This window comes from Hylobates moloch, unplaced genomic scaffold (genome assembly GCF_009828535.3).
Source record: "Hylobates moloch isolate HMO894 unplaced genomic scaffold, HMol_V3 SCAFFOLD_13, whole genome shotgun sequence".
NCBI classification, from domain to species: Eukaryota; Metazoa; Chordata; class Mammalia; order Primates; family Hylobatidae; genus Hylobates; species Hylobates moloch.
Window position 1 is genome coordinate 71,802,350 of NW_026652288.1, and position 27,352 is coordinate 71,829,701.

At 37.4% G+C, this 27,352-nt stretch overlaps 1 protein-coding gene across 5 annotated transcripts in view; it reads left to right on the top strand.

Moving 5' to 3' along the window:
• The window catches only part of PPM1L (protein phosphatase, Mg2+/Mn2+ dependent 1L), a 315,103-nt gene that overhangs the window by 156,799 nt on the left and 130,952 nt on the right, over positions 1-27,352 (top strand). Inside the window, exon 2 of one of the 5 annotated variants that reach the window (XM_032173927.2) lies at positions 9,930-9,963. The exons of 3 other annotated variants lie outside the window; for them this stretch is intronic. In XM_032173927.2, the coding sequence (XP_032029818.1) occupies positions 9,949-9,963 (15 nt within the window). In that variant the 5' untranslated portion in view covers positions 9,930-9,948. Of the gene's footprint in view, positions 1-9,929; positions 9,964-27,352 lie in introns of those variants that run through there. One more of the 5 variants, XM_058426713.1, reaches the window with a different exon arrangement.

A 27,352-nucleotide genomic window follows, 5' to 3' on the forward strand; every position in this document is an offset into this window, starting at 1 on the left:
TCTAGATAATATGTACTGTTAAATTATGGTTCATCCATATAATAAAATATTATGGGTCTGTTAAGTACTTTTAAAAGCATATATGATGTTCTTTCAATTTGTTAGTGGGGGACATGACTGTAAAATATTACTTAGTATAATCTTTATATGCATTGAAAAAGACTGGAAGAACATACACCAAAAACTTTACGTAACTATTTTTGGACAGAGGGATTATGGTTAGTTTTGATTGACTGCTATATATGTTTCTGTATTTCTTAAGTTTTCTAATTTGAATGTCTGTTGCTTTTATATCAGAAAAAATATGTGATTGAAGGGGAGCAGTTAAGTTTCTTCGATATAGTATAGCCTAAGCAAGATACACAAGTTTGTATAAAATAATTTGAAAGCTACCTTTTTTAAAAAATGTCTTGGTATTTAAGTACTATAGCACTTGGCATTACTAGATTCAAAAAAGGAAAGATAGGTACCATGTATAGATTTTTGTGAGCTTTTGAATTAATAGGAATGTATGAGAGTGGGTCTGCAAGAAGCTAATCAGCTTTATTAAAAAAAAAATAAAACCAAAACCTCAAAACTTTCTGCTTAGAGATTGTAGGAAAAATGGATAATAAAAGGATCCATCTTTCACTTTATAATGAAAAGATCTTTAGGGCATTAAAAAATTAATGACCCCAAGTGAACTGAAGGAAAGCTAGAGATTGGGAAAACTGAAAATAGTGTGGATTGTAGGTTATCTACTTTAAGCCAATCCTTCTGGGTATGAGGACAACTGGATAGTGGACGTGGCATACCATCCAGCATTCTGAAACAGTGTTTTCAAAGTGTGGTCTCCCAAACAGAGCTGCACCAACATCAGCCTCACCAGGGAACTTGTTAGAAAGGTCAGTTCTACTGGGGCGGGGAGGGAGGACTTCTTTGTTTAAGAAATCTTCCCAGGGAAAAATGGAATCTTCTGTAAACAGCCAAAAGGGAAAAATAAAAGTTGTTCTCCAGGTGATTCTTTTCTGTAGAAAAGGGTTTCTGACGTTTCATGTCTACATTATTCCTTTCTGTTATTTGCTTTGTTTGAAAGTCTTTCTTATAAACTTACTATAGGAAGAGGATATTTCATATCTTTTTTACTCTGTCTCATCTTTGCCACATCTGGGTGAGGTTGCAAAGGAAACTGAGGCATAAAGAACTTAAATGAGCATTCAAGTTAAGAAGTAGCTACTTAAATGAACATTCTACTGCTATGAAGGCAGTGTCAGAAAAGAACCACGTTTTCACATTCTAGATTCAAAACTCTATCCACAGGAACAATACATGCTCAGATTTTCCTATAAACAAAATGACAATTTGAAGAAATTAACCATGGAAGATTTTTGCTAATTTTTCTGTTTCTTTTTCTTTTAAAAATTTAATAGATATGTTTTGTTGTTTGTATTGCTGTATCTCACTGCTGTTTATTCTTAGTTCTAGGTACTCTATACTGACAAAGCAAACGTTTTGGGGGCCTTGTGGTGAGTTTAGGAAAACAAGACCCTCTAGTGGTTACTTTTAAACTGAGCCCTCTCTTACCTTCTGAGAGCTAAGACAGGGGCCAGATGCAGTGGCTCCCACCTGTAATCCTAGCCGTTTGTGAGGCCAAGGTGGGAGGATCGCTTGAGCCCAGGAGTTTAAGGCTGCCGTGAACTATTATCACGCCACTGCACTCCAGCCAGGTGACAGAGTGAGACCACATCTCTTAAAGACAAACAAACAAGTAAGACAAATTAAGGTTAGTGCTTTGAGATGTTTGATTTCATCTATATTTTCTTTTGAAAGAGGGTTTATTTTCAAGTAACTTTGGTGAAGTGAAAGCTAACAAAAAATCAAGAACTTGGTATTTAGAGAAAAAAATTAGTTGAGATTTAGAGCAGTACATTATGTAGATCAAAAAAATACTGAAATACATGCCAGTTAGAGCAAACAGGTAAGATGGGGCAATGAAAACTCAGAATGTCCCAGAAGTTGAAAGAGTGGAAAACTCATCAGTTGGAGCATTTTGTAAGCCAGGTGATCCCTTTTTTTTTTTTTTTTTTTTTTTTAAAGTAAAAAATGCATATACAGTGGACCCTTGAGCAACATGGGGGTTGGGGTGCTCACCCCGCTGCCGTAGAAAATCCAAATATAACTTTTGGCTCTTGGAAAACTTAACTCTTGATTGCCTACTGTTGACTAGAAGCCTTACCAATAAAATAAATGATTAACATATATTTATATACTCTTACATAAGGTAAGCTAGAGAAATGAATATTTTATTAAGAAAACCATATAGGAAGAGAAAATATATTTGCTACTCATTAAGTGGAAGTGGATCGTCATTAAGGTCTTTATCCTCATCATTTTCATGTTAAGTAGGCACTAAATTATATTTTCTAAATTGAAGTGGTTCTGTGATTTGGGATTAAATTGCTCTTTGAATGACAGAAGCTAACCAAAAGAAACATGATAATTATGCTTTTTAAAATCACAATACGTTTTCAAATAATTTGTTTTAATTAACTCTCTTATGTGACTTATAAGTTCTGCTCCTTAACATTTCTATAAGTAGATTTTAAATTCTAAACATTTCCCCCTCTTTTTCTTCCCTTCATTTTTAAATCTACCTTTTAAACTTTATTTTTAATTTGATACGAGAGAGGGTGTGATTTATAGAGCAGGATAAATCTCATATAGCCTTACTGGACTTTTTCTCATATAAGCAAATAATCTCCATTTAAACGGATTTTCTATTTCTGCGTAAGCACAGACCACTGTCCATACTTCAGAAGCTTGTCCTAGGCTGTGAAACTCAGAGTAGACACGATACCTTGGACAGAATTTGATTTAGGGAATTTTATAGCCTGGCATAAGGAAATAATGAAGCAAGGATATTGCTTTGATATCCTGGGAATCATTTGCTTCCTATTCTTATTTACAGAGTAAGGTCTGGAGCATCACCCTAGCCGTCTAGACATTTAATAAATTTTTATCCAGTAACATCATCATCGTCGTCGTCATCATCATCATCGTCGTCATCATCATCATCATCATCATCATCATCATCATCATCATCATCTTTATTTAGAGCTTACAATATGCTAGACTATACTAGGTGATTTATGTATATTATCTAATTTATCTTCGTAGCAATCCTATTGCAAAAAGGAATATTATTGTCCCCATTTTAGAAGGGAAAACAGAAGCTCAGAGAGGTTAGCATCTTGCCTGTTGTCACAGTTAGAAAATGACAGCTCTGGGATTTGAACCCAGGTCTACCAGACTTCAGAGCCCAGGCTCTTAAGCATTAGGCTGTAACACTTCACAAGAGATTTATTACGGAACCAGTAAAAACACACACACACACACACACACACACACACACAAAACACCTTCAAAACATGATGTAGGGGGAAATAAAGTTGTGATCCAGAGCTGAAAATTATCTTAGACACATGACTGTCTAGAATAATGTATTTCTAAAAAGAGAAAGCTGAAGCCTAGAAGAATTATGGAACATGCTCATGTTCATGCAACTAGTGTAGGGTAGAGCTGATCTAGAGCCAGTTCTCTTGACTTTTTGAGCAGTGCTGTTTCTATGTCCCTTGATGTGTCTGTCCCCCAGGTAGATGAGTAGTTGGTATAATCCAAGTGTGGAAGAGGAACAGGTGGTAAAGAGTATGGCTATAGACTCTTGTATTGGGAAGATGAACTCAAGCCAGTGGACCAAATTCTTATTGACCTTGCCTTGTTAAGGTATCAGTGCTACATTATTGATAGCTGCACTTATAACTAGATCTTCTATCATGCTCAATTGCAGTGTCTTATTATCATGTGCACATTATATTATGGGGGGAGAGGGAGAGAGAGAAAGAGAGAGGGAGGGAGTGAAGGAAGGAGAGATAGATAGAGAGAGAGAGAGAAAATGAAATTATTTTTCACAATATGAGAATCTATCTTTCACAATATGAGTGGTTCCCTATGCTATTCCTGGAGCCAGCCTGAGATGTGAGATGTGAACCTGCTGTTCCTCAGTTATATCGGTTGCCTTGTGTGTCTCATGTTGGGAGCCTCTTGCCATGCTGGGTGTGATTTTGGTGTTGAAAGATAAATGATTTTATAAAATATGATCCAACTTATTCATTTGGTTCACAGCAGAAAAATAAAGATCTGCTCTAGTACTGGAGGAGGGACTGGCTGAGTTGGACTCATTGAGCGATGTTGCAATCTTTGTTTCCATGAGCTTTTCTAAGGAATATTAAGGGTAATTTTGACTGTGTGATTTGCAAATCCAACCTCATATGTGTTTATTATACGGAATTTATTTTTGCATTTCCCTACCAGTTCCAATATATAAGTGTCTTTCTGAATAAATGTTCTTCCCATTGTGGCCCTACTTCGATACCACTATCTAATTATAAAGAGCATATTTTGCCAATGGCAATTCTTAATCTCATTATACTCTAACCTGAAGCCTGTTCATCTTGGAACATTATATTCTTACAGGTTGAAACTGATTTATTGATAAGCTCCGAATATTAGCTTTCCAGTCTTTCAAATGCCCATCTAATAGTTCTGAGATATATATTTTATTTAACTAGTTTTTTGGTGATACCCCCATCATTAAAGTTAAGCTTATATTAAATCAGTAAGTTTTAGGTCTAGGACTATCTTTGTTTAATAGTCATAATCAATCATAATCATAATATACTGATACTTTATATACATTGGAAGTGCTTTGTTTTAAACAATTATAACAAGTGATTTTCAAGAGACATATGCAGTTTATTTTAGTATACCAAAAGGAAGTCATCCAAATCTACAGATTGAAATATATCTAGCTTTTTATGTTATCTTTCATTAATTGTTTCCCTTCCTTAGTTTAACACAATTTTCTGTTCTTAAAATTCTAGTATTGGTTGGCCCTATTCTCATTTGATTTTTGATGGGAAAAGTAGAACTAGACAAAACATTTTTTTAAAAATCACATTTTTTTCTAAGACTTTTTTCTTTTTATTTGAATGCTTTACATTTTAATTGCTCATTTAAACCTTTTAAAATCTTAGCCCTAGTTTTCCTTTATCCATCGGTTTTAGCCTTTCATTTCTATTGCTTCCTTTTGGAACAATTTCTAATTTTTGCTAGTTTTCTTTCTTTCTATTTCCTGCCCTTTCTTAACATTATTATTATTATTTTTTTTTTTAGGAAAGACCATGTGTTCTGATGCTTTAAATTTTTGTATTTTTCCCTTGGTGCTTTTCTATTAGATTCTACAAATTGTATTTCTATAGGAGTGTCCATTTTAAAAAACAAGGTGAGGTGTCTGGATCAGTATGTCTATTAGGTTATCGATTGCTGCATAACAACATACCCTAAAAATTAGCAGCTTAAAACAGTAAATATTTGTATAATAATTTTTGTGGATTAAGGACCCAGGCAGGCCAGGTACAGTGGCTCACGCCTGTAATCCCAGCACTTTGGGAGGCCAAGGTGGGTGGATCACGACGTCAAGAGATGGAGACCATCCTGATCAACATCGTGAAACCCCATCTCTACTAAAAATACAAAAATTAGCTGGGTGTGGTGGCACATGCCTGTAGTCCCAGCTACTCAGGAGGCTGAGGCAGGAGAATTGCTTGAACCTGGGAGGCGGTGGTTGCAGTGAGCCGATGTCACGCCACTCCACTCTAACGAGAGAGTGAAGTTCTGTCTTGTCTTACAAAAAAAAAAAAAAAGAAAAGAAAAGAAAAGAACCCAGGCACAATTTACCTGGGTGCTTCTGACTCAATAGCTCTGATGAAGTTACAATCAGGATGGTGGCTATGGCTGAATGCTCATCTGAAGGTTTGACAGGGTGGATTCACTTTCAAGCTCACTCATGTGGTTGTTGGCAGAATTTAATTCCTTGTGGGATATTGGACAGAGAGCCTGAATTTCTCACTGTTTGTTGTCTGGGGGCCTCCCTTGGTTCCTTGCCACATAAGCTTCCATAGGGCAGCTTACAGCATGGCAGCTGGTTTCCTTTAGAACAAGCAAATGTGAGAGCAAGACAGAGTACTTAAGATGGAAGCCATAGTCTTCTTGTAACTCCAGAATAATCACTTTATCCATGCTTTATTTGTTAGAGGCAAGTCACTTGGTCCAGCCCATATTCAAGGAAGCAATTACATAAATAGCAGGGGCTCAGATTATTGGGGACTATTTTAGGGGCTGCTTACCATTGTATGTGTTTTAGAAGTAGAATATGATACATACGTATAAGCAACAAAAGCAGAGCTCCCCGGAACAGGGAAGGTATGGAATATGGAAGGCAGTAGAAATACAAGTTTGAGATAGTATCTCAGACTGCAAGAGTAGAACAGTAGCAGGGCTTTTTAAAAATATAGATAGTGAGAAATAAATAGTTTAGAATGAAGATTAAAGAAAACTTTCTTATCAATATTAATTCTGGTCTGCGTATTTTCTGTTCATTGAAGCTACCTAGCTTTTTGAAAGTAGTTAAAACAAATCACACCCCAAACTAAGAATAACTATGCAATTTATGTTCAGGAATTTATCATAAAATTATTTTTAAAAACTTATCTGCATGCATTTTTCTTTTTCTCTCAAGTTTATTTTTTATTCTCTGTGTACTTCTTCATTTCTCTTGGCAATATAGTGTTTTCCCTCTTGTATATATAAGTGTTTTGCTTTTAATTGCTGAGATTTTATCATAAACTGTCTAGCCAAATTCCTTTTTAAGTATTGTCACTATGTTTAATGAATACTAAAGCGTGGCAGAGTTAAGGATAATCAAAAAGGGATAATAAAGTGTTCCTGGGCTAGCAACAGTGGGAAACTATCACTACCCCCAGCATGTAAGGGCAAGAGGAGGGAATCATGTTCCTGGAAACTAGCAGGAGCTGAACATATAACGGAGGGAATGCCCAGCTGGAGCAGGAATGCAGCTGCTGCTTGTGGTTTGTCAGGGAAGAATCCAAGGAGATGAATGCCCCAACTTTGCTCTCCTCCTACCCTCTGATCTCTTGCCTCCCCTTGGCCAAACCTACGAGAATCCAGAAGGTAAGGGAGCCCAGTTGATGCAGGCTGTGCAGGTCAGCCTCTCAGGGCAGAGCCCAGCAGAGAAGAGAAGGGGAGAGAATGATTCTGAAGGGGCAAAAGGAGAATATTCAGCAAGGAAAGAAGTTTTTTTAATTCTTTGTATTGTCTGTGTTTGGATATTAGCCTATTTGAATGTATCCACTGTCTAACTGTGAAAGGTTTGAGTTTTGGTTAGTCTTTCTACTCAAATGGCCCCATAATGGTCACAATCAAGTCTTCAAGAAACTTTGTTGTTGGTTTTCTTTTTTAAGTAGTAGGCTATATTTATATTATGTTTTATTTATGATCACAGGCAAGGTGTAAGAGTGCTTTTACTGTGGAAGTTTGACTTTAAAATGGCCTACCAAGAAGGAATATGCATCCTCGTTACATTTGGAACTATAAAAAATAAATACAGTGTTGTTCACACAAACAAATAATTTTTGCTGGATAATTGTTTATCAGTTTCCTGGAGCCTTGTTTTATAAATACTCATAAACTTGGAGAAAAACTCTACTTGAGAGAAGTTGACACTGTATGTAGTCTACTTATTACTACTTTTTTTTTAAGTGTATCTTACATTTAGAAACAGATACTATAACCTAGAAGCAAAGATGACTGATGAGATTTTTTCACCAAATATTTATGGAAGCCTGTCCACTTAATATGAACACACAGAGATAAATAGTATAGGCATATGGTGATTACCAAGACAGAGTCCTTGCTCTAAAACGGTTTACCACCAAGTAGGGTATTTAAGTGCATAAACAATTAACTGTAATGATGAGTAGTGTCCCATAAATACTGTCTTACAGGGACAGGCAATAGTGTAGGAGTGCAAAGAGTGATTTCAGAGAAGCTAGTGTTTGAGCTAAACCTTGAGTGGTGAGTACAATTATGGTAGAGGAGAGGGGAATTCATTTTGGACTCAGAGAATGGCATGAATAAGGCACAACTGAATAAAAATACAAATATGAAGGTGGGGTAAGAATTATTCAAGACCAAACCTTGGTGAACAACATATACAAGCAATGGCAAGAGTGAAGGGTGTTTAGAAACATGGTAGATGATTAGGCTGCCAAGAGAGAACAGGGCTAGATTGTCAAGGTCCTGAGTGCTTTGCTAATAATTTTATGTTTTCCACATAGACCCTAACAACTTTTTTGTAAAGGGGAGATAAATAATGGTAAGGTAAGGGATCAGCTCAAGATGGAAGAGAATAGGGCAGAGAGGCTTTTGGTGATAGTGTAGGAGGAATGAGGAGGAATTTGCATGAAGGAGGAAGAGGATTTGCCTGAAGGCCATGGCATGGGAAGGAAATGCAGAACACAGATATAAGACATCATAAATGCTGATAATAGACTTGGGAGTTTCTTGATTTCTGTTTGGAGTAATTGGTAGAAGGTGAAGCAGTTACCTAAGAGACAATAGAAAAGAAAGAGCCGGCTCTGGAAGGAAGTTAAATTCGATTTTAGACTTATTAAGTTTGAGGTATTAGCACTGGTCTAATGTAGATGTCCATTTAGATCCACTGGAAATTTTGTCAAGAGCTCAGGAGTTGCCTGGGTTCAGGATAGAAATCTGGGAACATAAGCCTGAAGATATTTTTAAAGCCATGAAAGTAAGCGAGCCCTCTCTTAAGGAGGGAGTTTAGCATGAAAAAAAGACCAAACAGAGAACTGCCTACAGAGAAGTTGGACAAAAGTCCGTTTAAAAAGACTGAGAAGAAGAAATCAAAGAACTAAGAGGAAAATCAGGGAACTGCAGTTGTCATAGAAGCCAAGGAGTTGGGGAGTTTTTAGATTTTAGAACAATGCGACATTAAGAACTATGTTTATAGCAACTTGTAAATTAGTCCTTTCTTTTTCCCCCAGGAGCTTTAAATTCTGCCCATGTGGGTGGGTTGAGGGAGTCTTCAGAGTTTGTAGAAGTAGCTCTGGGTTTCTGAAAAATGTGAAGGTGTTGTACTGACCTAGTTAATACCCTATAATCCCTAGGAGGAAGGAAGGGGCTGTGGCTGGAGTATGTATTTCTTGTCATGATAGGTCTTGTCATGAATATTCACTATTTACTCTTTGAAGTCACAAGTGAAAGAAGGGTCTGGCTGTTCTGTTTAAGCATGTCAGAAGAACAATAATGCTTACTATGACGACTTCTCAATTTTGAAATATATTCAGAGTTTGAAACTTTCTTTCCCTTCCTGTCCTCTTCCCCTTCCCCTTCCCTTTCCCCTTCCCCTTCCCCTTCCCCTGCCCTTTCCCCTTCCCCTGCCCTTTCCGCTTCCCCTTTCCCCTTCCCTTTCCCCTTCCCTGTCCCCCTCCCCCTCCCCTCCCCTCCCCTCCCCTTTTTGACAGAGTTCTCACTGGTCACCCAGTCTAGAGTGCACTGGCACAATCTTGGCTCACTGCAACCTCCGCCTCCCGGGTTCCGGTGATTGTCATGCCTCAGCCTCCTCAATAGCTGGGATTAAGGCATGCGCCACCACACCTGGCTAATTTTTGTATTTTTAGTAGAGATGGGATTTTGCCATGTTGGCCAGCCTGAAGTGAACTTCTGGCCTCAAGTGATCAGCCTACCTCGGCCTCCCAAAGTACTGCGCCTGGCCGGAGCCTGAAACTTTCAAGCTTTCAGTTTAATTCCATGGCTTTTATTTTCTTTTCCATTTTAAACCCAGTTATTTCCTATATCTAATATATTTATTTTTGTGTATATGTCTTTAAAAGGTTTCCTAACAATTACATTTGGTAAATAAGTTCTTATTAAGTGTTTCTTTTAGTCGTTGTGCTTTTGTTTATTGGGAGAAACTGAAATAACTATTTTTAAATGTTGCACCTTTGTTGCAGGCTGCCACAGGTAATCAAGATGATATGCACCATCGTAAGCAATTTCTTTGGAAATCCAAGATATTTCTTGAACTCGGGGATTCAGGAACTGAAGTTTGAACGTATCTTATTGTATAAATTACTTTAACATTATGGTACTTTTATATCTCATTTGGAGATTAAAGGGCTTGACCAAACAAGATGGATTAGCATCCAGTCACCTGTAATGAGGAAGGAGTTAGTTTTCATGTGTGATGCTTTGGGTATCAGGGATATGCATAGCTTCATAAATAACTGGGATTTTCATTGGTATTTTCCTACCACAGGTGTACTATTTTGGTATTAGTAGTTCATCCTTTCGATCTCTTACATTTGGCAGAATATAAGTAAGAAATCTGAATAAAGGTTAATGTTGTTAAATGTGTTCTTGGTAGAAGTATATGTCACTGTCAGAGTAATGAGATTGAGGGTGAGGTTGTGTGTTATGTATCTCTGATGGAGATTTTGAGGGGTAGCCAGACAGGTCACCAATCCTCAACCATAGCTGTCTAGCACTGCCATAGGTTCTGCAGAGAGTTCTGCAGAGCAGACCTTCTTAGCAAATGCACCTTCTTCCTTGTGCTGGGCTTTGACCCCAGAGCCTTCCATGGAAGCTATAGGTCTACTGGGTTGGCCTCAACCACTTGTGAGTGGGTATTCCCTTTATCCTTCTGGCCTGTGACTTAGACTAAGTCTGCCTGGGCTCCTTTTACTAAGGCCTAATTTTTATCCTTGGATTCCTGCCATTCCTATGCAATGAGAAAAACAAACCCCAGGGGGAGAAAAAGATAGTGTACTAGCATTGCCTTCTAGCCTAGACCCTCACAAGACAGGAGTCCTGCCAAGCAAGACACAGCCTTTTCACATATGGGAGTAGGCAATTCAAAGGAGGACCAGTAACTTCTAGTGATGCAAATAGAGGAAACCAAAAGGAGCACACAAAGTGTGCTCAAAGATCCAAGAACTTTAACTGTACCGCTTCTTAACATGTGGACCATTTGGCATTGATTCCATACTAATGCCAATTCTTCTGCTTCTCGGAGTGATGGAGGAGGAGTGTTGAACCCTGAGAGTAGTTTGTATCTCTGCATTCAAGAGAGAACACAGAGAAGCTGGTAGAAAAGGCTTCTCAATTTGTAAGATTAATCTGTGTTACATCAGAAGTAGTGAGAAAGGAGAGTTAGGATTTAGAAGGCTTGGAAGGACTTGAATAATGTGGATAATGGTATGTGCAAAGCCATAAAATGTGTGGTTTTGATGAGGTTAGAATCATGCCTGAAAGCTGAATGGGAATTTAGAGATCATGTGGGGTATGTAATCTGCAAGCTCCGTCCTGGGCACAGTGAAAACTTCTGTGAGCTTTCCCTAAGGCTGTACTTTAGGCAAATTATTATAGAAGGGGGAATCTATTTGCCATCTCTGAGCAAATGCATGCCTCCCTACCTACTGTAAGTTAGGAAATAATCTTTTATATCTGTTGGTGTTGCATTTACAAAGGGCTTCCCCGTATATTATCACATCTAACTCTGCCTGTTAATCACAGAGGAATAAATCATGGCATCTGCAGAGTAAAGCCTCTACCAGGGTGTGTACTCTTCATACAACCACGGACCTGCCTTCTGTTTACAGGATTCTGTATTGGGAGAGCAAACCCTTAAAAGCAGGGATAAAGATACTAAGAGGTCTTCCTGTCTTTTACTAAGGTCTGAAATGCCACCAGTTCTAGCAATTGACTTATCTGGGTCCCCTAAGACCTTCTATTAGAGTGTGAATATCCATGCAAAAGAGTTATGGGCTCAGATTGAAGTGTGTCATGTAGAAATTGATGAAGAAGCAGTAATTATAGCAGATTCATTGATAGTTTTATGTATGTGCTAATTTGCTTGATGTTATTAAGAAATTACGAAGTTTATAGCATTGCTATAGTTACTGTGAGGATTAAAATGCTGAAAAATAAATGATCCCTTCCCCCAAAGATTTCACAATGTAGTAGGAGGTCCTCTAGTGAAGAAAGAGGGAGACTTTGGAAACAGAATGGCTGTAGGAAGTGATGAAGAGTGGTGTAGATAACCCTAAGCTTTCTTTTGTAAAAGTTACATTTGATAACCACTTTGTGTTGTTTATTTGGTGGCATTACATACTGTGATGGGGTAAGATGAATATGAAACAGGTTATCATGGGATAGATGAGATGCTTAATGTGATGCCCTGTGGACAAAATCCATGAAGATGGTATACGAATTTTTGGAAATAGATGAGGTGTTCCTGGCACCATGATTAAAAGGAAGAAGAACAGAGGCTCAAGTAATAGCTCAAAGAGTTTTAGGCCCCCCAACAGCTAGAAGAGTTGGATTAATGGGTTTTGAAGGAGATAATGCATACAATGTTAAATTATGAGGTCACAAAATAGGTAAATTCTGTATTGTGGACAACAAGCAGGAAATCTAGCCCACCTTGGAGTAGACAGTGAACCCTGATGTCAGAGGTCGAAGAAAATCTGATTTCACCTATATTTTTTATTTTTGTTAGCATGAAACTACTTTTTAAAATCAAGTTTATTGAGGTATAATTTATCTACAGTAAAACAAACCCATTTTAAGTACATGTGAGTGAGTTTTGATAAATGTACATAGCTGTATAAATACCACCACAATCAAGATCTAGACTTCAATTACTCCAAAATGTTTCTTGTGCCCCTTCCCAGTCATTCTCTACCCTGATCCTTGGCCCCAGGCAATCACTGCCCTCTGTCATTATAGATGTAAGTTTGTCTTTTCTAGAATTTCATATTAATGAGATCGTATAACATGTACTCTTAATATCTGGCTTTTTGGGGGATTCAGCATAATGTTTTTGAGATTCATCCATGTCGTTTTATATGTCAGTAGTTCATTCCTTTTCATTTCTGACTAGTATTCCATTGAATATACTACTATTCATATATTCATTCAGATATTGATGGACATTTGAGTTGTTTCCAGTCTTTTGACTACCATTAATTTCTAGTTTTTGACTACCATTAATCAAAAATATACATATCTTTGAGTACTCAAATATGTACATCTGAGTAGAAATATATTTTCATTTTTCTTGGGTGAATATCTAGGAGTGGGATTGCTAGGTTGTATGTTTAGTATATGTTTACCTTTATAACAAACTGACAAACTGTTTTCCAAAATGGTTGTATCATTTTTTTCTTATTCCTACCACTAGTGTATGAAAGTTCAAGTTCTTCCACATCTTTGCCAACATTTGGCTAGACATTCTTTTTAATTTTAGTCATTCTAATAGGTATGTAGTTCTATATCATTGTGTTTTATTTTTCATTTCCCTGATGACTACTAATATGCTTGGTGGCCATTCATACATGTATTTTTGTGAAGTATCTGTTCAAATCTTTGATTTTTTTTACTGTGTTGTTTGACTTCTTAGTATTGAGTTGAAGGAGCTCTTTTTTTTATTATGCTTTAAGGTTTAGGGTACATGTGCACAACGTGCAGGTTAGTTACATATGTATACATGTGCCATGTTGGTGTGCTCCACCCATTAACTCCTCATTTAACATTAGGTATATCTCCTAATGCTATCCCTTCCCTCTCCCCCCACCCCACAACAGGTCCTGGTGTGCGATGTTCCCCTTCTTGTGTCCATGTATTCTCATTGTTCAATTCCCACCTATGAGTGAGAACATGCAGTTTTTGGTTTTCTGTCCTTGCGATAGTTTGCTGAGAATGATGGTTTCCAGCTTCATCCATGTCCCTAACAAAGGACATGAACTCATCATTTTTTATGGCTGCATAGTATTCCATGGTGTATATGTGCCACATTTTCTTAATCCAGTCTATCATTGTTGGACATTTGGCTTGGTTCCAAGTCTTTGCTATTGTGAATAGTGCCACAATAAACATATGTGTGCATGTGTCTTTATAGCAGCATGATTTATAGTCCTTTGGGTATATACCCAGTAATGGGATTGCTGAGTCAAATGGTATTTCTAGTTCTAGATCCCTGAGGAATCGCCACACCGACTTCCACAATGGTTGAACTAGTTTACAGTCCCACCAACAGTATAAAAGTGTTCCTATTTCTCCACATCCTTTCCAGCACCTGTTGTTTCCTGACTTTTTAATGATCGTCATTCTAACTGATGTGAGATGGTATCTCTTTATGGTTTTGATTTGCATTTATCTGATGGCCAGTTGGAAGTTCTGGCCAGGGCAATCAGGCAGGAGAATGAAATAAAAGGTATTCAATTAGGAAAAGAGGAAGTCAAATTGTCCCTGTTTGCAGATGGCATGATTGTATATCTAGAAAACCCCATTGTCTCAGCCCAAAATCTCCTTAAGCTGATAGGCAACTTCAGCAAAGTTTCAGGATACACAATCAATGTGCAAAAATCACAAGCATTCTTACACACCAAGAACAGACAAACAGCCAAATCATGAGTGAACTCCCATTCACAATTGCTTCAAAGAGAATAAAATACCTAGGAATCCAACTTACAAGGGATGTGAAGGACCTCTTCAAGGAGAACTACAAACCACTGCTCAATGAAATAAAAGAGGGATACAAACAAATGGGAGAACATTCCATGCTAATGGGTAGGAAGAATCAATATCGTGAAAATGGCCATACTGCCCAAGGTAATTTATAGATTCAATGCCATCCCCATCAAGCTACCAATGACTTTCTTCACAGAATTGGAAAAAACTACTTGAAAGTTCATATGGAACCAAAAAAGAGCCCGCATCGCCAAGTCAATCCTAAGCCAAAAGAACAAAGCTGGAGGCATCACGCTACCTCACTTCAAAGTATACTACAAGGCTACAGTAACCAAGCAGCATGGTACTGGTACCACAACAGAGACATAGATCAATGGAACAGAACAGAGCCCTCAGAAATAATGCTGCATATCTACAACCATCTAATCTTTGATAAACCTGACAAAAACAAGAAATGGGGAAACGATTCCCTATTTAATAAGTGGTGCTGGGAAAACTGGCTAGCCATATGTAGAAAGCTGAAACTGAATCCCTTCCTTACACCTTATACAAAAATTAATTCAAGATGGATTAAAAAGTTAAATGTTAGACCTAAAACCATAAAAACCCTAGAAGAAAACCTAGGCAATACCATTCAGGACATAGGCATGGGCAAGGACTTCATGTCTAAAACACCAAAAGCAATGGCAACAAAAGCCAAAATTGACAAATGGGATGTAATTAAACTAAAGAGCTTCTGCGCAGCAAAAGAAACTACCATCAGAGTGAACAGGCAACCTACAGAATGGGAGAAAATTTTTGCAATCTACTCATCTGACAAAGGGCTAATATCCAGAATCTACAAAGAACTCAAACAAATTTACAAGAAAAAACAAACAACCCCATCAAAAAGTGGGCAAAGGATATGAACAGACACTTCTCAAAAGAAGACACTTATGCAGCCAAAAGACACATGAAAAAATGCTCATCACATTGGCCATCAGAGAAATGCAAATCAAAACCACAATGAGAAGGAGCTCTTATATATCCCAGATATAATTTTTGACCACTAGAAATTATTAAAAATCTTGCCATGATAGTGCTTTCAGTGCATTACTGAAATAAAAATAATGGTCTAGATACTAAAATGTTAACACATTTGCTATGATATAACTCATTTGAGGATAATAGAAAAATATAGATAAAAATATTCTTTTTGTCATCTTCAACGTGCATGATCTCAGATTTCAAAAAGGATGCCTGCCTACATATCTCTTCTTCCAGTACACTCTGCAATCTACTTAAAAAAATTTTTTTTTAAGATAGCTGCTAGATGAGTGCCAGTTTTATATTCTTTTTTTTTTTCTGGCAACCCCTTTGAGAAACATATGTTTCTAACTTAAGTTACTGCTTTTTCCTCCATATGCTTCTTATTCCATTTCTAGGTATCAGAAAGGCATTTGAGTTGAATACGTGCATGATAAGACCATGGAGCTTATTGGTGGAGTCAGGCCCTCCAAATAGGAAAGAAAAGAGAACCTGATCACCACCAATTTAAAAGTAACTTAGAAACAAAACATCAAACTCTTTTTCTGCGAGTGACTTTAATTTTTAAACTATAGAAACACTTGCTCATCAGCTATTTTTTGTGCTATTTTGTGCATCGTTCCAAGCTAAACTTCCTGGGGAAGAACACAGGCACTACTCTCAAGAGCTCAGAGAACAAGTGCTGGAGGACAAGAGAGGGAATTAGGATTGTTGAATGCTTCTTATGCTATTTGCTTCTGGTCTTCCACAACTTCATGTAATTTATCATCTGCCCTTATTGACTTAGAAGCTTACATGATAGTATTTGGTTCAATGACATTGAGTAAGCATTCTGTAAATTAATTAGTGGGACAAATTTGGTCTCACAATTCCACTACTGCTTAAAGTTATTAAAGAAATCTGTCAATCTGCTAGCATTATAAGTAGCCTATTCTAGCTAGTTATATAGATTCAAAACTTACTTTATTATGTAAACTATAGAGTGACAGGTCAGTGAAAGTGTTTCAACTTTTAGAAATTGTTGACTTTCCAGGACTTGCATTTCTGGCCTTAATTATCTTGAATATAACAAATCAGTGTACAGTAAGCAAAGTGATCTCTGGATGACTAAAATAGATATTATATCTCATATCTCATATGGTTCAGGCAGAGCAGAATTCCTCCAGTATCACTCAGAGCTTATGTATTCTTATATTAGGCATGATTTTCATAAGACTGGTTATTTGTTTCCCCTGTCCACAGCTATTAAAAGCAAAAAAGGTGGGAGTTGTGGGGAGGTGGTGGTAAAGAGGGACTCCTATATGCAAAAACACTGATAGCAGCTTAGAGAAGGAGAGAATTATGTTTTAAAAAAACACGATTTCAAAGGAAGGCCAATTTGGGACCATTTAGTACATGTATGGCAAAGCCCAGTGGACCTTAAGGGCATCCCTGTGTCATAGGGTACACCAACAATGTGATGGCCCATGAGCTATAAAGACTTTACATTGTGATTAATATTCCTTTTGTTCTTTGTTCATAATAAAATTCTAGATAGATTTCAAACCAGAATGATAAACAAAACAATTATGTGTCAAGATTTAGCACCTTGACCATCTGGAAAACTTTCTCCTGTTCCTTGCCCTAATGCCTTTGTGCCTTCCCGCTCCCCAGCTGCACATGCACACTTGCATGCGAATCCTTCTCACTCACAGGAGTCACCCACCAACAGAATTTTATCTGGGAAAAACTGGTTGAGCTGCCCTTCCTTTGAGCTCCCTTTGCTTATACTATCATGGCACTAACAACCCCATATGGTGATTACCTGTTTATTTGCTCTTCTTTCCGATGAGACTGAAAGCTATTTGAGGGCAAAAACCTTGTCTTACCACCATTACATAAGCCTAGCACTTAGGACAGTCGTACCTGGCACATGGTAGAGAGTTAATACATAATTCTTAAATAAAGGAATGGTTGAATGAATGTTGAATAAATCCAGAATAACTTCTGAGGAACAAAGATTTGTCTGCACAATACTTTAGAAAAGCAGCATGCTAAAACCTTTGGAAAATTTGCACTCTAATCCCTTTGGAAATTTCTATTAGAAACCATCACATGGATAAGAGTTTAGAGTAAGGTGTCTTTAAGTTAGATATCTTTAAGCTGTGAAAAATAAAACTGAGTCTGAAAAATGAAACTATGCATAAATATTCTAACATAATAAAGAAGTTATGGATTTTGTCTTTCCTTAAGAGTTCTTATTTGATATAAAAATATCCATAGCAAATTGAAAAATTGAATATGCTATATTTCTGTAATTAAAAAAATACTTTTGCAAATGATACTTTAAGAACCATTAATAGTTTACCATTGATTTGGCTGAAAGAGAACAATCAGAAGCATGTTGTTTCATGGATCTAGTAACTAATAAAATACCCTTGCCTGGAATTATTTAAATCCAGAAAAGAGAAAAAGCTCATTACTGACAAGTTTGCTAATGAAAAAAAATTAGATGGCAGTAAATAACATTAGGCAATAACATTAAAGTTCAAAAATGCCGTGTTCAAGTTATTAGACTTGGAAGTACAATGATACATACAAATGAAGAGGAGACCGGGTTTAAAGTGCAGTACCAGGAATAAAACAAAGATTAAAGAGAAGGGTTATTTAACACTGGGATGGTTAATGAAAAAGCTCGTGAAATCTCCTCAGACCAGGATAATGGCTTTGAAATCCTTTTTATATGAATGAGTAAAAATCATAATCATTAATATTATTTAGTTTTAGAATAAAATTGGTAAAGCCCACTAAATACATGAAGTGTTGGATTAGACAGGTATTTTAATGGTCTTTGATTCAGGAGGCTGACTGCTCTACAAGCCTTTTCTGAGAGATTCTTTTTCCTTCTGCCTTTTTCTCTCCATGTGGTCTCTGTGACAACCATGTTCTTCTACTTTTTCATTCATCTGGGATCATAGTTGGGCCACTTAAGAACTGGGCTTTCTTCCAAAATAGGATATTTGATTGTGGCCATTTTGACAGTGTTGTCTTAAATATAAAAAGGCACACAAAAATTTTTCTTAATAACCAATGGGCATTATAGGCATGCGTGGGTGTCATCCTCATGCTACCTCACAGTACCTGGTAGGCTTATGGGTGGAGGAAGGCTCTTGGAGCAAGAGAGGACGTCTGTTGCAAATATTGCATTACTTGTTATGTACACAAAAGCTAAGAAAGCTTAATAGTTTGTTTTAGACTGAAGAAAAATATCCCCCTTTCAGAAAAAAAGCTACATCAGAATGTCATATTCCTGCTTATTTCTGTTTTGCATTAGGAAGTTAACAAGCAAGTAGGTGTGTGAATTGCTCTACGAAACCTGGGCTCAATAAAACATTTTGTTTTCTTTTTATTACTTAAATTGGTTTTTGAGCCCTGCTTGCTGGTGAGGTATCTGATGTCGCCCATTGTTGGGATTCCTTCCCCAGCTTTCTCCCCACAATGCCCTCTCCCCCGCAACACTGTATTGCCCTGGACTCCCAGGGTTTAAATGGGTCCTGGGAACATGGGCAGACGTCTGGTCCTGAGCCATCACTATGGTCACCATGGCTCCTTCTGTCCACTTTACCAAGTCTGAAATGGCACTTCACTCCTTGGGGGTGGGGAGCTCTCAAAAGTGTCTCTCCACAGCTCTTGTCTCTGCAGGCAGGCTCCAGAGTGTCAGCCAAGGGTAGGATATTCTGAAGCCAGCCAGTGCCCACAGCCATTTGTGGGTACCCTGCTCAGAAGTCTGCCACCTCTGGGAGCTCTATGGTAATGAGGGCCAGGCCTCTAAGACTCTAGGGCCCAACTGCACTCCCAGCTTGCCCCTTCTCCTCCCCAGGCTCCCAGTACCTCAACCCTGGAAGGGCCTTTCTTAGCCTTTTCTTTCACAATGGGGTTTAATGACCCATCTGGAATTTCTAAATGGATAAGACCTGAAGACCACCAAAGCCTGTTTACTTTTCCTGCACATAAGAAGGACTTAATTTTTAGGAGTGCAGTATATGGTCTCCCATCTGCCAAGGATAGATGGTATATTTATTTGAGGCAGCTGAAACCCAGCAACTGCATTTATGCATTTAGTTTCTCTTTCTCTGTCTCTCTCTCTCTCTCTCTCTCACACACACACACATACACACAAACACACACATTAAAGATCTGAGAGTATTTGTTTTGAACAATCCCTTTTAGCAGTAGAAGAGTGGTGATGAGGGAAGCTTTATCTCAAAATGCTAATACTATAAAGTTATTTTACTCATCTCCTTGACCATCTTCATGTACTAGAAACTGACTATAACATGATCCAATTGTAGTGTGAAATTTACCATAACCAGGTTCCCCTGGCAGCTAAGAAGGTATAGTTACTAGAAGGCCTGCATTATAAGATGGCCACACTGTGAGGCAGCAGCACAGTAGTGACTATCTCACCATTTTCTTACATTTTTATTCAGTTTTCTTGGTATCAGAAATTTACAAAACCCTTTTATCTTACTTTCCATCTTTGCCAAAAACATAGAAATCTGATCCGATTTCACCAGTCAAAACTCATTGAAACTCCTGAAATTTAAGTTAGGCAATTCCTGCTTTTCACTATAGTATGTTCCTGTAAAGAATAACAGAAAACAAAGACAGCAAAAAATTAGTATTTAATCTTCCCTCCTGCATAACTGTAGAGCCTGCAGTTACCCTTTTAAATCACTAGATGACGCTTTGGCATTAAGGCCAGCTGTGGGGACTGGCCAATCAGCAGGCTGAATATTAGGATGGTAAAGACACAGGCAGTGAGTGATACGAGATTTTTTATGTTATCCAGGGTGATTTTTATATGTGACAAAAAGACTATTAATAAGGTTTAATTTTGATTTTAAAAACTGACATTTACTTTTTTAAAACTACTTTAGGCTTTTCAGTTCAGCTTCCAACTCTAGTTTCTTCTTTTTTATGTGTAAGTCAGACAGAAGTTAGTAATAATTTCAAAGGGCCTTTGAATAACGTTTAATCTCATTTACAAAATTAATTAAACATTTAAACTGTCCTTATAAATTTAATGTATGTATTTGTTTTTAAGAACTTAAATTGTCTTATTTAAAATGTCACTGGATAGTAAATAATAACTTCACATTTAATAAATCAAATCTATAAATACAGTGATCCTCAAATTTTCTCAAATGTTCCAAATATATAAAATGTCAAAAATTAACAGATTCCTGAAAAATAATTATTTTATTCTTAAAAATCTTTACATACTTACACTTAACTTTCTAAACTTCTAAGGCATAAAAGATACAACCCCATTTGAGGAAGGCGGTTAAAAATTCAGTTAGCTAAGGTTACTTATGACCAGGGATTTCAATATTAAGACCTAGAGTTGCAGAGACCCAGAACAGTTTGTCTCATCACCAACTAAGGAAACTACCAAATATCAAGTAATTCAGGACATTTCTCAGTATACAAAGGTTACTAATGACCAGAAATTCCTATCTGGATGCTGGTTAGATTCCTGCTGACGACTGGGCGCGGTGGCTCACACCTGTAATCCCAGCACTTTGGGAGGCCAAGGCGGGCAGATCACAAGGTCAGGAGATCAAGACCATCCTAGCTAACATGGTGAAAACCCATCTCTACTAAAAATACAAAAAATTAGCCGGGCATGGTGGCAGGCACCTGTAGTCCCAGCTACTTGGGAGGCTGAGGCAAGAGAATGGCATGAACCTGGGAGGCGGAGCTTGCAGTGAGCCGAGATCACACCACTGCACTCCAGCCTGGGTGACAGAGTGAGACTCTGTCTAAAAAAATATATATATATTCCTGCTGACTAGATTCCAGGAGATCTGTTTGATGCTAGTAGAACCCATTTTATAGTTACTTTCTCGGGGATTTCAAAACAGGCATTGAGTTTTATATGTTCCTCTGTCTCTGGGTTTAGATTATTTACACATTACTAAGTCCTCCCGACTATTCATATAATTCTCCATCACCCACCAGGTTCATCACTTATATCTTTTTGGTTCCCAAGGTATACAAATGACTCATCTAAGTCTAAGGTCTTTTGAACTAGATGGCATCTTATATTCTTTCATATTCTCAGGACCATACAACTTTAACAGATACTTACAATGAAATGATTGAATTTGGATATCTCAGTATGTACTTTGAAGTTGCCTGTCATGAAGTAATGGTTCCCACAGCAGTGAAAAGTAAAAGGATTTATACACGTTTGGTATTTGCAGATAAGCAAAAAAGACAAAAAACTTTTGTCTTTTTAAGGAACCATCTATATGTCAGGTACTGTGCTAGGCAAAAGAATATAATCATAGTTAACACACACATGGGTTCTCTTCTCATAAAGGGTATGATAAAGTGAGGTTGACCATATCCTAGTATTGAAATTTGGATAATAAAAGGGCAGGTACCTAAATATTGGACCTGATTTCTGCCAACGAATAAACTACTAAAGATACTCAATTTCCTCTTTGCTGGGGTGAAACTAATGCCTATTCAGCTGGAGTTGCTATAGAATTAACATGGAGATTATTACTAGCAATGTAGCTAGAACTTGTGGCAATTTACATTGAGAATGACCTCATGGAACAAAGAAAAAAGTTCAGTTTTAAGAGTAATTTATTTATTCCCTATTCACAGATGAGGTTTATTTTTAAATGAAACTACTCTACCTTTTAGGATCTCACTATAGATATCATAGTAAAGCTTGATCATGAGACTTTGGGCAGCTCCTGTTGAAGCCAGTAAGGAAATTGGAATGAGTCACATGTTATAGAAACCAGTTCATCTGATTTTTGCCTTATTTCCATTTGAAGGTACTTTCTGAATTAATATTTTATTGTTCTGAAGAGCTTCATAAAAACCATATGTGTTATTTCCTGATTCTTAAGAAAGGGCTTTAGAAGTTGTTCTAGTCACTCAAGATAACTTAGAAAATATGGCCTTAGTGTAGCAAGTTTTAGGCCATTGAATGGCATATGCAACTGGTTTCTTAAATGGGCTCAACCCATGGCAACACTTGGGAAATAGCTTTATTCTTCTCTCACTATTGCTGTCAAATCACATCACATCAAAGAATATTGAAATGGTGTCCAGAATATTAAATAGAAAAGTAGTTAACCATAAGAAAATATCAGTTTCCTCTTCAGTCATCCCTTGCTTTTAAATGAGTAGTGAGGCTGGGTTGGAAATTCAGACAGTGTAGGATGCTACTGCATTTGATATGCCCCAAGAATGATTCTCTGACTGGCAAAATAGTGTTTTCAGTAGAGCATGTGGCAGTGCATTTGAAGCCTTAAGAGTAATAAAGTCTCAGGACAGTCCTCTCCTTGGGCTCTGGGACTCCTGATACCTTCACAAGATGTTTTTTATTTTTCTCAGGGGAAGCAGATGGAATGAACAACTTCTGTCTATTATCTGCTATTTTTAGGCAAGGTAAACCATCATCTGTGTGCCCCCTTTTGAGAAGATGAGCTAATTTGGCAAAAACAAACAACAAACAAACAAAAACAGTATAACAAATGTCCTGTTAAAAGTCTGTTTTCATTAGAAATTATATTCACTTGTTTCTGTTTGTTTTAGAAAAGAGGTAAATGATGAAAGAGGGTGCGATTGGGTGTTGCCATTGAGCCACAATTTCTGCCCCGGGGAAATAATTATCCTCTTTGGAATTGTCAATCAGTTGCTCCCACAGAGCTTGGCTATGGGCTATGAGCAAAACCCAGCTATACCAGCTTGAAGCCTAGAAATTTTGGATACATTGAAGAATCCAATCTTCTGCAAAGGGTCGGAAGCAGTGTGGGTAATAGTTAAATATTGTATTGGATAGGGACATTAAAAACTTTTGGCTGTTCTCTCTCTCTTTATCTGAAACTTCCAGAATCAAAAGATGTAGCCAAGAAAGGAAACCATTCCTAATTTTGGCAGGTTCTGTAATAGGAAGAAAGAATCAAGTCTAGCTAGCCAAATCTAGCCTAATAATCAACGGGACAACTTCCAAATGTGGAAGTCAGTGCCTATCTACCATTGTTCTCTAGGACAATATAAAATAGTTTAATAAGCCATTTAGCTTAGGTGTTAGAAAAATGCAGCATCCTTAGTATAGTTGGTGCCTGAAAAACATTTGCTATTTCAAGGCTTGATAGAGATACTGGCATAGGCCTTCCTCAAGCTCAATGTAATATATAGTACCTCATGGCCTATCAAAGAGAAGAATCTCCAGAGTAAGGGGAGCACTTGTATAATAGGGTATTCTTCTCCATATAGGACAGAGATAGGTCAGTTATGGTGCTTTTGCAAAGTGAACCTGAAATTACAAGCTACATTCTGACTTATATCTAATGATAGGAAACACTTCGCATTTAGATTTCCTTTCTGGTATGTTGTCCTTTTGTCAGCTCTTTACTGACATAAAACCTCATTGCAGACATGCTAGAGGTTCATTTTTTGCCTAGCTTAGCAAAAATATGTAAAAAGACTATTCTCTCCTATTTGTTTTATATTTCCTTTCAGAATAAACTGCATCTGCCCAAATTCAAGTTGTAAAAAGCAGAAAATCAAGAAGCTATTTCTAATCATTGAAATCAGCTTCTAGAATTATAAATATGGAAACTGCTTGTTACTCTCAAACAAGAAATGGTCGTGACCATTTACAACAGCCGCTGCTCTACAACTCTGATTTACCAGTCACTAAAACCCCTATTTATAAGTGTCACATTTATATGCGTAGAACTGAACTTCTCATTCCAGTTTATGCTGCCAGTGAGTTTTGGAAATGGGAATCATGAATTTTTTGAGAGGTTTTTTATTTATTTAGCATGTTATGTTACAGAGTAAATGGTAAATAGATGGAAATAAAATGTAGTTTTACTTTAAGTTAGCCATTTAGGTGATCAAAACATCAATTTAATTGAGTTTGTCATATTGTTGTAATGTGATTATTATTAACAAAATTTAGAGTCTTGAATTTTTACACTAGTTGCAAAGTGTTTAGTGAGTCCTTGTGTGTCTCAGGAGGCTGTTTTACTTAATCTAACCTGCCATTACTGGAAGTAGAAGACCAACTCTTAATTCATTATCTCAACAAATCACAACAAGGATGAAAATAACTATACTATATGTTTTGAGAAGACCTTATGGTTTAATTATACCTATTATCTCATGTATAAGAGATACATGAGATCCTCAGATGAAATCAGTGATATAAGTAAGATAGATATTTTGGAGGAAGAAAATGAGGTCTAAAGAGTAAGTGGCTGGTCCAGAGCTGAAGAACTAATTAGGGGTAGGGCCAGAGAAAGGACAGATCTTTTTAGTTCTACTCATTGCACTCTTTTAGGGTGCTGACACTCTTTAAAGGATCTTCTTGAGAGAGGTGATGGTGGTGGATATTCTAGCTCTAGTACAAGCTAATCTCACAGCCACAAACCTCTGGATTCAGAATTCTAGCACCAAGGAATACTACTGATAGAAGGAGAAGAGGCAGCGTTGAGGGCAGCTCAATGAGAGAGATGGGTCTTGTATCTAGGAACTTTGAGACTAGGGTCCTGGCAGAGGGTCTCCTTCAGGAACCTATGTAAATACAGCCAGAAAGCCTGGTTGTATACCTACCTGCCCCTTTGCCCCTTTCCTCTAGCATCTTTTTCTCTGTGGATTCATAATGTAATTCAACTGAAACGTTTCTTTCTGGAGGGCTTCAGCAGCAGCCTCTCTTAATGATTTCTGAGCCATAATAGGTTGTCCCATGCATTTTGATGCTTGATTAAAATCTTAGAATGTGGGAACTGCAGTTTACAGACAATCTAGCTAGGTCCTTGTTTGAAAATGAATGCAGTGAGAAGACTGCTGTGTTTGATATGAAAGCTGATAAATAGTAAACCTGGAACCAGAACCCCTAATTCAGATCTCTTTCCACTGCATGATTGCTCTTTTGTTTCATTTTGATAAGGCAGTCTGCACACCAAGAGTTTAAGCGTTTTAAAGCCAAGGACTTCTTAGAACCTCCCCCCTTAATGGCTACCCCATGCTGAATATGTTCCAGGGTAACAAAAGTGTACATTGAATTGACTTTGGAGCAAAAGAATCTGCTAGCTGTGCTGACTATGGCTCCCTCTGATTAAGTAGGGGGATGTTTGTTTCAATGTGAGAAATTCCTTTTCTGGGCTCTGCTATGAATATGCTATGCCAGTGGTGGCTGTGGGTGGTGGGTACAAAGTCAAGATACTAAGCCACAGGACTGCATTCTGACCCAGAATAGTTGGTCATTATGACAGCATTCTCCTGAGCTCTCCTGACTTGCTTGGGTTATTGCATATGTAAAACATACATTGATAAAGGAACCTCTTTAAGAGGCAAGGCACTTGTGCTTGTTTTATTTCAAGTATATTCCAAGGAGCTTGTTTAGTCCTGTAAATAATCATTGATACTCAGTGCCTCACAGCATGTATTATTTTCGTTTTGCAGATGAATCAAGAAAGTCAGACTTGTTAGGTTTTCTACCTAAGGCAAATGTGTTAATATTGTGTAAATAGATGCTCTGAAAGACAATGGGATAGGAGGCCTTTTTCTGCACCTTTACCTCTGCCAGATGTATGTACAAGGAACATCCCATGACTTAAAGATAGAAAACCCTAACCTGTATTACTTTAATACACCAACACCAACAAAGGCCCAGAATCAAAGCTGGGCTGTGTTATCTTTTGTAACCAGAAGCTCTCTCAAGAAAGTACAGCTGGAAAAGCAAAGTAATTTCCAGTTGTGTCTTTGAAGTTGTCTGGTGTGATATGATGGATGTTTAATACATGCTGTGGATGTTTTTAAAATGGGAGCAATCATAAAATGATAACAGAGGAACTTTTGAACAACAACATTTAAGATCTAAAAAAAAACCCTACATAGCATTTTTTCTTCCTTTACTTTATAGCTGTGTCTGTAGTCTGATGCTGATGAATTTTCTTTTTAAACTAGAGATTTATACTCATTGGTAGTGAAACTGTTACATATTATGTGAGTTTTATACCATGAAAAATTTCTCGATTTCATGAGATCTTTCATTTCCCTGTGTGTGTGTGTGTGTGTGTGTGTGTGCACGCGCGCGCATGTGTGCGTAAATGCGTGTTAGTGGTTAACATGTCTATAAGAAAAGCTATTTGCCTCTGTCCCTCTGGTAGCTGGTCGAATGAAACTTGTCACTAATGGCTACTTTTAAGCAGTGACTATATGAATTTATTGTACTAATTTTTTCCATTTTTGGTCAGGCAGTTGCTATGTGTAGTTTAGTGGCTTTGTTTAGTATTAGGGCTCCTAGATGAGCAATACAGCAAGAGAAGAGTGTCTGGCACATAGTGTGTAGTAGGTACCCAGTAAATGTGTATTGAATGAGTTAATTAAATAGAGAATGAATGACTCCAGATCATACCACAAAGCCTGGACTAAACCAGTTAGTGACCTATTTTAGAATGTTAGAGGTAAGTGACATTAGAAATCACTTAATCTACTTTAATGTTGGGAGATATCAAATGAATTAGATGTATTTGCTCCAGAAAATATTTTAAAGGAGAGATTTAGAGTATTGGAAAGGATACCAGATTTACAGTTCAATGATCTGGGTTCCATAGGCAGCTAAACTCTTGCTTTTTTGTATGGCCTTGGATATATTCCTTAGTTTTTCCCTTCTAAAGTATGGATAAAATGAGATAATGGATGTAAAATTGTGGGGTGGGATTCAAGTATTTAATCTGCCTAGCACCCTTCTTCACTTCTAGCAACAGACTACACACCCATCCTGACAACAGGGCATACGGCCTGGTACCTCACCTCATCTGAACACAGTGATTGGCTCAGGAGGTGGGCACATGAT